Genomic DNA, 13,256 nt, shown 5'->3' with positions numbered 1-13,256 from the left:
CTATGGAGTACTATCTGACCTGTCTTAAGCAGATTGGCAGCTCTCGGGTTCTGAGGAACACAGGCCAAGGAAGTTATCTGGGAATGAGCCAGGTGGTTTCATTCCTTGCACAATGTAACATGAGGCACCTGGTACGTGTTGGCAAGTTTCCAGGAATGTAGTATATGTCAGTCAAAAAGCAGGCAGATCCCTGACGTCCTGAGCTCCATTCCTTTGGAAAATTACTCAGTAATGCTATGTTTCATCGCAGGCTCAGTAGTGTTGACAGCTTCTGTGAGTCTGCATGGTGTGATTCCCATGAGGCTGATAGACCAGAGAACAAGCTGAAAAAGTAAGCTGCTGTTGGGTAAAGAGGGTGGGCACCTGTGCCAAGACTGTGTACTTTTAGGGGATGCTTCGGGTAGGACAAGGCACACACTGGGCCCCAAAACTCTTGTGATTCTGACTAGAGGGCTGCAGTCTAGATCTTCACCTGAATTAAAAGAAATCCTAGAGGACTGTAGGTGGGACCCCTCCCTGTGCACCTGAGAGGGAGAGGTGTTTCTAAGGCCTCAGTGAAGTCCCCTTTAAGAATTCATCATCTACTTCATAGCCTATCCCTGAGGGGCTTGCCCACCATGTTGTGCCCATCAGGCTTTCCAGAGAATCTGCGAGGATTGTCTGGAGAGATTCTCTAGTGGAGAGTCTAGTGGATTCTCTATTGGAGAGGCACCAGTACTGAGATTCCTGGAGTGCTCACAGTCAGCATGTCAATTGAATAGTGTAATTGGCAGACAGCCAACACATATTGCTTAGGGAAATGACACAGCTAGAACCACAATATATGAGGGACACCAGAGCCCTGTGGAAGCCAAGCAGGTGAACATGCCTTAGTGGATTTGACATCACAGAGACACACAGAGCAGCATATAGAGATTCCCTGAACAGGGGAGATGTGCTCAGACCATTTAGCCTTGGCACTGTCCCATGGTGGCTCCCAGCATCTCCCTATTCTTTTCCTTCCCTGCCACTTCCTGCACAGACAAAGGTTTGGTCTGGTTGTTCTGTCCTCTGTATAGACAGGGATGGGCACAGGATGCCAGGTCCAACAAATTCACTCTGGCAGTGCAGGGAAAGGAAGACCAGTTTCTGATTCTGTTGCCCTTCTATGTGCTTCCAGGGCACTCACCTACATCCTTCACACGTGGCTTAACATGTACTGGGAGGATTTCTATGAACCTAGTGAGTTTCCCTGCCTCAAATTGATGGTAGTGTACTTGAACCTCCATATGCCTGGTTCAGAGGAGATGCACCTGGCCCAACATCTCTTGTTTCAGTGGGAGTTTCTGGAGCCCAGTGAAACAGCCTATGAAGGTGAGGAGCCTGGGTTTGCATGCTGGGCACATGAGGAGTGGTCTGTGCAGGGCCCCACCGTGTGGACCTTCCATTTTATGAGGTGGGCAAGGAGGAATGAGGAGCCTGTGACTCCACAGCACTTGGACCACAGTCTAGGCTGTGTTCTTCTCTGCAGTCAGGGCTCTGGCTTCTCTGGCAACCTTGGCCTTTTCTGATTTTTGAAAGCATGAGGACAAGGCGTTCATATGAGGATCTTGTCTCCTCCTGCAGGGCTTTTAACTGCTCAATTGCTGATGCTTCAACCCAATGCAGAGCCTGATCCATCTCCCTCAGAGGCCCAAAGATTTGAACCAAATCCTATGCCAGGACCAACAATAAGTTCTCCCAGCCCTATACCTGAGGACACGGAGCTGGAGATTATCAGTGATGACACTCAGCTCCTTACCATATCTGAGGACCATGAAGAGCACTTCATGGTAATGAGTGGTGGGAGTGGCTGTGCAGGCCAGGATGGTGTCGGTTCTCACCTGTTCTGTTCAAATGTGGCTTTCTTTGGTTCACAGGCATTTTTCCCATCAGAGGATCCTTCCTGCCCTGGCCTTATTTCCAAAGAGGATGAGCCAATGGAAGAGGAGCTTTACTTCCTTTTTTCTTAGTTTGTTTTATTTGTTCTTTTTGTGATATAAAAATGAGTCTATGAAAATTACTGTTCATATGATATTTACATTATTTACATATTGATTATTTACATTATTGTAACTAATTGACAACATTATTTGACATAAATAAACAATTTTCTTTACTCTTTGACATTAGATGCCAAACTTCGTGGCATTTCCTTCAGACCTAGTAGCATAGCACTTCATGCTGACAGATGCTGTGAATGGGTCTGCAGGGGAGGGTGGTAGCAAGTGTCCTTTAGGCTGGTTCTGCACACACCTGGCATCTCCTGGCTAAAAGCCATTTTCCCCTTCAATTCAACCTGAAGAGGGCCATTTTCTTAATGCAAAACTTCAGGTCAACCTTTGGACTGTAGATGTGTGCTCCCTCCAGTTACTGTGCAGAGTCAGGGATAGGGTAGAGGTGCATCTATGCATATATTTACCTCTTATGCTATGACCTCAGGCATTTGATTGAGGCTGGAGATGGCTGACCCATCCCTTTTGTGAGTATAACATGGTATTTAGAGTGCAGGGCTTTGTGTGAAAGAGATGGATGCTGTGTTCACCAGGTCCAGGAGTGTGTGAGCATGAGTGACAAATGGACTGCTCCCTGAGAGAGGAAAGGACTTTTGAGTCATACTGGGATGACCTTGATGTCAGAGTTTATAAACCAATGGGTTGCATTTGTCATTTGTGGGAGTCACAGTTCCTGGACAGCAACCTGTTTGGCTATTAATATCCCTAAGACTAATTCCTAAGTCTATTCCAATGAAACTTTACAATCTAATTTGGTAATACCATTTGGATATAGGAAAATAGTATGGAAACTATAATGCTCAGAACTTCTTTGAATTATACACCGACAAACAAAAAGACACAGAGATATTTTAATTTTAGTACCAAATTTATCCCTTTTATCCCTCAGTTAAGAGTAAATCCAAATTTAAAAACCCTTTTCTCCTCTTAGGAGGGTGGCATTTTTAGTGATTTTGATCTCAAAACACACAAATAAAGGAGACTCACAAACCCAATTTTCTTATAGCTCTTACAGTGAGGAGAAGATCTCTAGAAAGAATGTATCTCTATATAAAAGTCACAAAGGTTGTTAAATCATTGAATGAAATTTCCAGTGGTGGAATATATATACAAATCACAACACAAGGAACTAGCAGCAAAAATCAGGACACTAGCTAAAACTATACAAAATCAAATCTATGCTTCATTACAAATGATCAGGATTTCGATACATAAGGCCAGAAATTATTCTTCCCTTTAAGTCCTGAGATATCTGTCAGGGAACGAACAAAAGAGACTGTGTTTTTATTTGGCTTGAGTAAAGGGGAGTTTTAAAATGAAGTGCAATCTTAAGTCATGGTATAAAATATAAATTGGAGAATGCAGAAGTTAATTTTATTTCGACTATTGCAATAGTGAGAACTTTCATTTCTGCAGGAAAACACAAAAGTTTTACAGAGGCATCAAACAAGGGAGTCAAGTGGAAGGGTTGATGGACTTTAAGTTGTGAAGAAGAAGGACTTCTTGCAGTTAGCTGTTTCAAAAGATAAAGTATGCAGTGAGAAATTTCTTAGTCATAACTGCTTTCCAGGGCCACAGGATAAAAGGAATCCAATATTATCAAGAATATGCATGGGTTTTTCAAATCTGGTCTTTGACAAGGAAATTCAAGGCATTGACGAAGATGGACTTAAAACTCTTTTTAGCTTGAGTAAACATTGGATAAATTTCTTTCTAACCATAGCTCTGACCTCCCTTTCCTATGAGCCCTTTATGAAACCTGTGACTGCAAGTTCTCTTCTGTGCTCTTTTGAAATGTCTATCCATCTGCTTCAAGTCATGTTTTTTTTATTTAGAAACATAAACATTTAAGTCAAAATCAATTTTAAAAGGAGTACTTGCCTGAAATTATAAAATACACTAAAATTTCATAACAGTTTATATTTGCTTGCATTGAAATACATTTGTTGACATATTGGTAGGAGCAATTTAGCAACATAAAATAGCTGTAGTATGTTCAAAATATTAAGAAACAAATTCAGAGATGAAACCACCTTTGAAAGATAATTACGGATCCATTGGCAGCATATACTAATGGACTAGATTTTTACTTCTAGGACTAAAACCTCAAGGAATGTGCTGATACTGATTAGCTCTGAGCAGAAGTCAGAATGTGCACACTTCCAGAGTCAAAACTCAAGTAGACCAACTGAACACCAACCCTTTCTTTTAACTGTTGAAATGTTTACTCGTGACCATGGGCTTTCTTAAGTTACTGGAATGCTAGACCTTAGCTCTTGTGCTGGAGTAATGATTTAGGCTAGGAGAGTCATTTTGTCTAGAGTGTGGTATAAGCAGATGTTTTTTTTTTTTTTCGTGGTGGTGGTGGTGATACTGGGGTTTGAACTCAGGGCCTCATGCTTTCTAGGCAAGTGCTCTGCCACTTGAGTGTACCCTCAGCCCACATTGTTTTTTATTTTTAGAAATCACTAAACTCCGCTGGTGCCATGGCAGATCCTTCCTCAGTTCCAGAGGCTTCTTCTGGAGTCTGCAGTTCTTGACAGTGGTACTTCACTTTCAGTGGTTTGCCAGGGTACCACACCAAGTGAATACAACAGGGAACAATTTCCTGTGTTGAGAATTCATGAAGCAGAACAGTATAATCAAAATCAATTGCACCAACACTAGTTTTCCACTGCTTCACACTACTGAGCTGGGCCAAGTAGTAGTGTAACAACTGGGTGGTCTTTCCCCACATCACCTAAGAGATGCCAAGAAAAGCCAAGTCCCAGATGGGTCTCAGTGAGGGATCGATATGTCCATGACTCTCAGGTATGCTGCCAATGCCCAAGGGGTTCTTAAGTTGCTTCATCTGTTTGTAAAGCAGGTAAACCTCCTGTTGCCATTTCTGTTTCTCAATGAGCCTTGTGCAGGTTACACTGATGGCTGGTTTGGCTTCTTCTTGAAAAACACCCGAGCAGAGCATTTCCCCAAACGATCCTCACCTTCCTCTGGGTTGTAGCGCTCTGTGCTAAACACCAGGTCAACTTTACAGCCCTTTTTTGGATCCACCCATGCGCGGCCCTCCTGCACGGCGGCCAGCACTCGCAGGGTGCTGGGCGAGCCGGCACGGACGTGGAAGAAGTGCAGTGCCGCGTGCTGCGGGATCCCAGCCCCTTCCGCGCGCGCTGCCTGCACGGCCAGCAGCAGCGCGAGCCGCTGGACGCCGGGCCGGGGCTGCATGGACGCGGGCGGCCGGCGGGTCAGAGCCGGGGTCGCCGCTGGGCCGCCTGCTTAAAGTCATCTTGACAGTTTTAGGATGCAGGGAGTTTTCTTGTGGAACTGTGTACCAGCTCTTTGAAAAGTTAACAAGTCTCTTACTCTCTGTGGGAGAATAGGATCCTAAAACCCAGAAGCACCAATTAGTAAACCCAGAGACAAGAATAGCAGAGATAAAAATTTAAAAAAATAACAAAGATAAAAAACTCAGCTCCCATTAACATCCAATAACTGCAATAGATTACAAATAATTTATCATTGCTCAACTGCTCCCCTAGTTCTTCCTTCTGTTCCACTAGATCCCAGCACTAAAAAGTTATTTTTTTTAGAAAGCAAAGTTGAATTTGGTCTCTCCTTCCTATTAAAATCATCTTTGAAAAGGTCTCCTTTATTTGCTCAACACTAGTGTAGTTTTTGCCCTGACAGAAGTAAACTTGGCAGTCGTGAAGCTCTTGTTACTTGTTTCTCATCTCAAGACAATTCTGGAAATTCTGGAGTTTGAACTCAGGACCTCATGCTTGCTAGACAGCTGCTCTGCCATCTAAGCCATGTCCTTGCCCTTTTTTTGCTTTAGAGTCTTATTTTCTTTTCTCAGAGCTGGCCTTGGACTGTGTTCCTCCTACTTCATGCATCCAGCATAGCTGCGATTACAGGCTGCTTCACCACATCTGGTCTTCCTCTCTGGAGAATTCTTAAAGTTTGCGGCATGAGTAGCTATATTCTGAAGACCATTATTTCGCATATGTTTTTCTTTTGTGTTCGTTTTGTGAAGGAAGTTACTTGACCTTGAGTGGAAGCAGAAAAAAGCCACACAAATTATTTTTAATTATTAAGTGAAAACTCATCAACTGAGAGCAATAATATGTTAAGTTGGAAGTGCATTTTCTAAGTGGACAATGTGCTGTTCCTGTGTAATTTCATAAACATAAATTAATAATTAAAAGTCATCAAAGTGGCTAGTTCATTATTTGTCAAGTAGTTATACATGTTAAAACCAGGAATGTGAAGGAGGGCATCTCCTTGTAGTTCTCTGATTGTGCAAGTTGTCACACACCATTTTGTCCCTCCATGGAAATTTCTCAGTGTACAAACTTTTGAAATCCTTGAGTAACCATCTCTTTCTAAATCACTTTTAGGAATTGCTTGCTGAGGAAGCGTACGGTCATGTACAACTTTGTCTCCAATTAGTCCAGATAAAACGAGTAGGAAAAGAACTTTAAGTTATGAACATCAAAGTATATGAAGCTGAGATGACACATAAAATGCAGAGGTAGAGATAAAAGGTTGTTGAAATGTTACTATCAACATTTACAATTATTTATAGCACTCCCAGAAGAAAATAAGACTAACATTTATGAAAGATGTACTAAAATACTGAAGTTAAAGTGGTATACAGTATTCCAATAGGTAAGTCCTTGCATAAAATTGTCATGAGTAAGATTAAATTGTGTGTTAATATATTTGAATGAGGAATGTGGACTAAGACATTCTTTAACAGCCAAAGAACATTTGTTTAAATATGAGTTTGAATAACAGGAGAGAGAATATAAATCTAGAAAATACCAGCACAGAGAATAAAAAATTATATAAACATCTTTTGAACTTTGAAAATGGCAAGAAAAATTTTAAAGAAGTTAATGAGTTAACAGTAATTTGTGAGTTATATAACTTTATACACTAAATTTCAGTGATATATCATTTAAAATTTCATAAGTTTACTAATTTTGCCTTCCTCACTGTAACATTTTTATACATTATGGGGTGAGAAAGAGGCAAAAGTTTTGAGTATATGTTTTAATGGTCTTTGTCTAGAACAATGAACTTTTTTGGAATAGAATGAATATTAACAATCCATTTATTTCCAGCTGATAAACCAGGGCTATTCATGTATGAAAATGAGAAGTGTTTGATATTTTTTGTTACCCCAAATTTATAGACAAAACATGCACATACATATTTCCCACAGCATTTATAATGAAAGCTCAAAATAGTACACTAAAGATCAGAAACGAGTTTATTTGTTATACATACATGTACCTGACATAAGCTCTGCTCAGGAAATTATACAGCAACTTGTCTTGGCATTTATCTTATAATAATAAGCACACAAATGTGATAAAGTAGTGAAGATTAATTATTCTTTTAAAAGATTTTTAAGCAGGGCCAAGAGTGGTAGGGTTTGCCTGTAATTCCAGTTACATGTGAGGTGGAGTTAGGAAGATCATAGTCCAAGGCTGGCCCTGGTAAATGTGAAAGAACCTATCTGAAAAACAAACAAAAGCAAAAATGGCTAGGATTTGGCTTAAATGGCAGAGTACTTGTCTAGGTTGCATGAGGTTCTGAGTTCAAACTCCAGTACCAACAACAAAAAAACCAAAAAATTAAAAATAATATCTAAAATCAATTAGAGGAAATCACATAACTTCACGAGTAGTAGTTTTTGGAAGCACACAAGATATATTTTTCTACTATTTCATTTAATTACATTTATACTAAAGAAAAATTATTTCTGATAATTGCTTGATCCATGTTTGATGACATGTTGTTAGTGGTTGGACACAGTTATCATCCTTGTAATGGTTGAATGTGGTGCAGGCCAGTCTGGGCACAAAGTAACACCCTATCTTAAAAATCACCAGAGGAGAAAGGGCAGGAAATGTGGCTGAAGTTGCAGAGCACCTGCCTACTAAACATAAATTCCTGGGTATGAATTTCAGTACTGTAAAAAAATACAACCCCCCCCAAAAAAACAGAACACAAAATTCCAAAATGTAAAACAGTCAGAAAAAAATATAAAAGACAGGAAAGAAGGACAAGAAAGTATGGCTTGATTTTACCAGATAGGGAGCACATGGAAACCAACAACAAAGACCAGGTGCTACACCAAAGAATGACTAGAAGAGGAACTCAAGATAAGGAGAGTCATGCTGATTTACATGTCATCACAGACTAATTCCTGAGAGTAGCAAGGCAAGTGGGACCTTTTGTGGGTTCTGCACCTGGTCAAATGCTGAGGTACAAGCAACTGGTCTGGCAGATAGAGACTCACTGGGGGCTCTATAAGAGAAAAACATAACTAAGGAATTGTCCATCATTGATCAAGTCCCACCCACCTGAGGATGAATGTTTGAGAGGTTATTATTTGAATTACTTGAATACTTACTCAGGAAAAACCTACATATGTCCTCCAGCTTTATGTGCACTTAGTTGACTTTAAAGAATAACTAAGTTTGGAGGTCATATAGGTGGATTATACATTATTCAACTTCCACTAGCTTTCCTGTTGACGCCACATCTGACTGAAGCCACCCAATGGGTCAAAAGTGTTCTCTAGAGAATTCTATCTCCACCTGTTCTATGGGGAAAACTTGCTTTTCTGTACTTCACCTGTTCCCACAGGGAAAAATTGCCTTTTACTATCTTCACCTGTTCTCTGGGGAAAAGCACCCTGTATCTTAATAACTCCAGAATTGTCTACTCCTCAGAAAAGGATTATAGGAATTTCTGATCAGTAACTTTTCTGTAAGTTGACAGATCCCAGGGCACCTGAAAACCTGCAGATAGGAGAAACCCATGGGTCAGAAAAACCCAAAATTTCTAACTACCCTGGAATTTGTAATTACCTTGGTGTGTGCTTGTCAGACCACCTTCTGTATAAGCTTTGAACCTGCAACTTCTAAGCAACATTTTGTTAAATTTCTTTGATTTGCTAGCATTCCAAATATTTTTTTCTTGTTCCCCAAACTCATTATTGAGTTACCTGCCTTCTCAATTTTCGAGCAACAAGCATTGAGATGTTCTTTGAGAATATTACCAGATATTCAAGTCTGATTTTCAAGTCAGATTTACAGCAGGCTGGCTTCTTGGCAGTTTGTTGAAAATAAGGGATTTCCATCTAGTAGATATGAGGTAGCTTTCTGGACAGATGCCGTAGGTTGTAAGTCAAAGTTCTATTATCACATATGGTTGGCAATTGTCTATTTATGTGTTTGGTCTCTCACATTATTACATATGAGAATTACTTGCATCATCATCAAGCCTCCACAATTAACATTTAACTCTTCCTGGCTGCCAAGTTACCTAGATGGTGCAAATCCTTATAGCATAAATTAACTTTTGAATTTATTTTAGTTAACACCTAGGAAATAAAAAGTATATAATATTTTTGTCTCTTTACAAAATGTCCCCTAATCTGGGCATGGTGGTTCATCTCTGAAAGCACAGCTTGGGGGAGGCTAGGGCAAGAGAACTGCAAGTTCAAAGTCTGCTTAAGCTTCATAGGGAAACCATATCACTTAACAAAAAGAACAACAAAAAAGAAAGAATACTGTCCTACTTTTTACCATGATTAATTAAGTATGGTTTATATATCTAACATACTTGTGAGGAGTTAGAAAAAATATACTGCATACATACCCTATATCTAGTTACATATGTGTGTACATGCATTTTGCCCATTAGAACTGTTACTTTTTATTTATCTTCTTTTTTCCACATTGAAATTTAGAATGTAAAAGACATCTTCTTACTATTTGATGTTTTGAATCAAATTCTTTCTATCTATGTCTTCAATCCAGTTATTATGAACTTGGAAGAGAGATAGGGAGAAATTTGAATTTTAGTCTGTGCTTGTAGCTGTTATTTTTCAACTATGCAACCAATGAGGGTATTAATATAATTTCAAGTGAATTTGCTTGTAATTTTCTATTATTTGTTTCTATAATGTTTACATTTGAGATCAAGAAAAAGATACACAATTATAATTAGGGAATGGTATTGATAGCTCTCAGGTTATAAAGGCATGTCTTAGACCTCTAACTATTGTAAGTGCATTTTGTGGTGTGATTAGCTTACTTGATCTACACAAAATAAGAAATATTATCACATGCTTTCCAGGTGGTATAAATTAAAGTTGTACCGATTTGGACTCACTTGCCTTAGGTCACCCACCAACATTGCAAACAGATTTTGAATGCAGATGTCCAGCTTAACTGTTAGTGAACCGTTAGTGGGCTCAACTGTTTTAAAATGTGCTTCTAAAAGTCAGGTAGTAATAGAGTACTGTTTTCATTTACTTTTGTTTTGCATGTTCTGTATTTCAAAATTGTTTCCATTCATTAACAGAAAGTAACAGACATGGCATAGTGATTCATACCTGTAATCCCAGGTATTCAACAGGATAAAGTAGGAGAATCACTGTCTGAGGAAAGTCCAGGAAAAGCAGAAGACCCTATCTGAAGAACAAACTTTATCCAAAAGGACTGGGGTGTGACTCAAGTAGTACAGCACATGGCTAGAGTGAGTTTCTGAGTTCAGTACCAAGTATCACCATTTCTCTTAAGGACTTGGGAGCCATGTCTTTGAAATGACAATAATAACAGAGATTTCTTTCTATCTTCCGATCTCTGTGGAAGAATAGATGCTTAACTTCACTAGGAGTCAGTTAGGACACATAGATGGTTTAATAACAAGAAAAATACAAATCAGAAATAATTCCAAATGCTGGACACATCAATCAAAAAATAAAATAAAATATTAAGATATCTGTAAAGTTTATATATAAAATAGTAAGTATATGTACAAATATACACATGTATAAATATGCTGTGTACATATATGTGCATATACATATAGTATAAACTGATGGATTATCTTTTTCACAGGTTTATATTCTCTCTAACTGCAATAGTATCAAAAGAAAATAAATTTCCCTTTGCTCATCCTGTGGGATGTGATTTATATTTTTAATATGTAGGAGGTATTTGAATGTGATATTTCACCATCAAGCAGCTGTAATGTAAAGACCTCAGCCTGATTATTAATGAATGCTGTGAAATTCACCATAAAAAATAGGGACATCTGTGGAAAGGATGTTTAGTTTGCACTTCAATGGTAGGTGATAAAATTGAGACGGTCCTTGCCATACATTGTACTGTTGCATTAGGGCCCTCTTCAGCAGTAACAGCTCAAGGTATTTTCTAGGGTGATAAAATATTTAATAAAAGTAAAAAGAGGCACAACAGACCTCAGCAGCTCTTTTGGCCTTTGAGAAGCATTGCTAGTCAAAGCTATTATCTGAATACTCTCTTCTAGTAAAAATTGCAGCTCATCCTCAAAAAGCACAGGGGTTTCAGTAGATCTGTAAAACTTCTCTTCATCTTCATTCAAGATCCTAAACCAGATCTGATTTAAGTTGCTGTCTTCACATGCACAGGATGATATGAAGGACCTGATGTTACAATAATGCCATTTCCCCTATCAACCAACAATCAAGGAATCTTCAGTGCTAAAAGGACAGCACTGACTTGCTAAATTACATCCTGATTCTGTGCAGTGGTGTGGAGAAATCTGAGCTGAACACATTAATTCAATTAATTAATTAATTAATGGGAGGCTGTCCTCCCATTAATTGTTAATGATTACCTTCATGAATTGAGAGTAACCCTGCATCATCAATTTCATTTTTCTTTTTTTTAACTCATTTATTCATATGCGCATACATTGTTTGGGCCATTTCTCCCCCTTATCCCCAACCCTTCCCTCTCCCCTCCACCACCCCCATTGCTTCCAGGCAGAATCTGTTCTGCCCTTATCTCTCATTTTGTTGAATAGCAATAATAAGAAGGACAAAGAGTTTTTGCTAGTTGACATAAGGATAGCTATACAGAGAGATTCCTAGCATTGCTTCCATGTACAAATGTGTTACATCCCAAGTTGGCTCATGTCTAACTGACCTTTTCACTAATTCCTGATCCCCTTCTAATATAGATCTCTGTCACTTTAAGGTTTCTGTTATTAGTTTTGCTGCAATGGGGACATCAAATACTATCATGTTTTGAGTTTCTCGCCTATCCCCATATCTGGTGTGTGTGCTCTCCCCTTGTCATGTGACCCAAGCCCAACCATATTGGTGCATTTGCTCTAGATCTAAAGTCTGCATATGAGAGAGAACATGTGATTAACTTCCTTCTTTTACTATCCCACTCTTGTGTGTGACCTGCCCTTAGCATGACCTGTTTTTCATAACATTGCTATATTTGTATTAGGTCTGTATTCCACATATGAGAGAAAACATGTGGAGTTTAGACTTCTGAACCTGACTACTTCACTTATGATGAAGTTTTCCAATTCCATCCATTTACTTGCAAGTGACAAAATTTCATTCTTTTTGTGGCTGAATAAAATTCCATTGCATATAAATACCATATTTCCTGAATCCATTTATCAGTAGAGGGGCATCTTGGCTTTTTTTATAGCTCAGCTATTGTGAATAATGCTGCAAAAACTTGGGTGTGCAGGAGTCTTTGTTGTAACCTGACTGACATTCCTTTGGGCATATATCTAGGAGTGGAATTGCTGGATGATATAGCAGATTTATTTTTAATTTTCTTGAGGAGCCTCCATATTGTTTTCCATAGTGGTTGTACTAATTTACATTCCCACCAACAGTGTATGAGGGTTCCTTTTTCCCCACATCCTCACCAACAATTGTTGTTGTTGTTCTTGATGATAGCCGTTCTAACAGGAGTGAGGTAGAACCTTAACCTGGTTTTGTTTTGCATTTCCTTTATGGCCAGGGATGGTGAGCATTTCTTCATGTGCTTTTTAGCTATTTGGACATCTTCTTTCAAAAAAGTTCCATTGTGTTCCTTTCCCCATGTCTTCACTGGGTCATTGATTTTTGGGGAGCTTAGATTTTTAGCTTCCTGTATATTCTGGTTATCAATCCCTTGTTAGATGTATAGCTGGCAAAGATTTTCTTCCATTCTATGGGAGGCCTTGTCAATTTGAAGACCATTTCTTTTTTATGCAGAAACCTTTTAATTTCATGTAGTCCTGTTTGTCAGCCTTTTCTCATAGTAGCTCAGCCATCTGAATTCTATTAAGGAAGTCATTACCTATGCCTCTTAATGCCAGTATATTCCTTGTTCTTTTCTGCACTAGTTTCAAAGTTTCAGGTCTTAT

General features: G+C 39.0%; 1 protein-coding gene and 1 pseudogene across 8 annotated transcripts in view; one reads left to right on the top strand and one right to left on the bottom strand.

The window, feature by feature from the left end:
- The window catches only part of LOC141415573 (uncharacterized), a 38,443-nt gene extending 36,372 nt beyond the window's left edge, over positions 1–2,071 (top strand). For 6 of the 8 annotated variants that reach the window (XM_074052479.1, XM_074052478.1, XM_074052477.1 and 3 more), the window contains 3 exons: positions 251–331; positions 1,160–1,353; positions 1,606–2,068. In XM_074052479.1, coding sequence (XP_073908580.1) covers positions 251–331; positions 1,160–1,353; positions 1,606–1,991 — 661 coding nt within the window. In that variant the 3' untranslated portion in view covers positions 1,992–2,068. Of the gene's footprint in view, positions 1–250; positions 332–1,159; positions 1,354–1,605 lie in introns of all 8 variants that reach the window. The other 2 variants (XM_074052482.1, XM_074052483.1) reach the window with 2 other exon arrangements.
- A 2,323-nt stretch (positions 2,072–4,394) lies between these two features.
- LOC141415510 (retinoic acid receptor responder protein 1 pseudogene) lies at positions 4,395–5,255 on the bottom strand (annotated as a pseudogene).
- Between the last annotated feature and the right edge of the window lie 8,001 nt (positions 5,256–13,256).

The sequence above is a fragment of the Castor canadensis genome, chromosome 13, assembly GCF_047511655.1.
Source record: "Castor canadensis chromosome 13, mCasCan1.hap1v2, whole genome shotgun sequence".
In the NCBI taxonomy this organism is placed as follows: domain Eukaryota; kingdom Metazoa; phylum Chordata; class Mammalia; order Rodentia; family Castoridae; genus Castor; species Castor canadensis.
The sequence above is the reverse complement of the archived record's forward strand: the minus strand, read 5'-3'. Positions and strand labels throughout refer to the sequence as shown.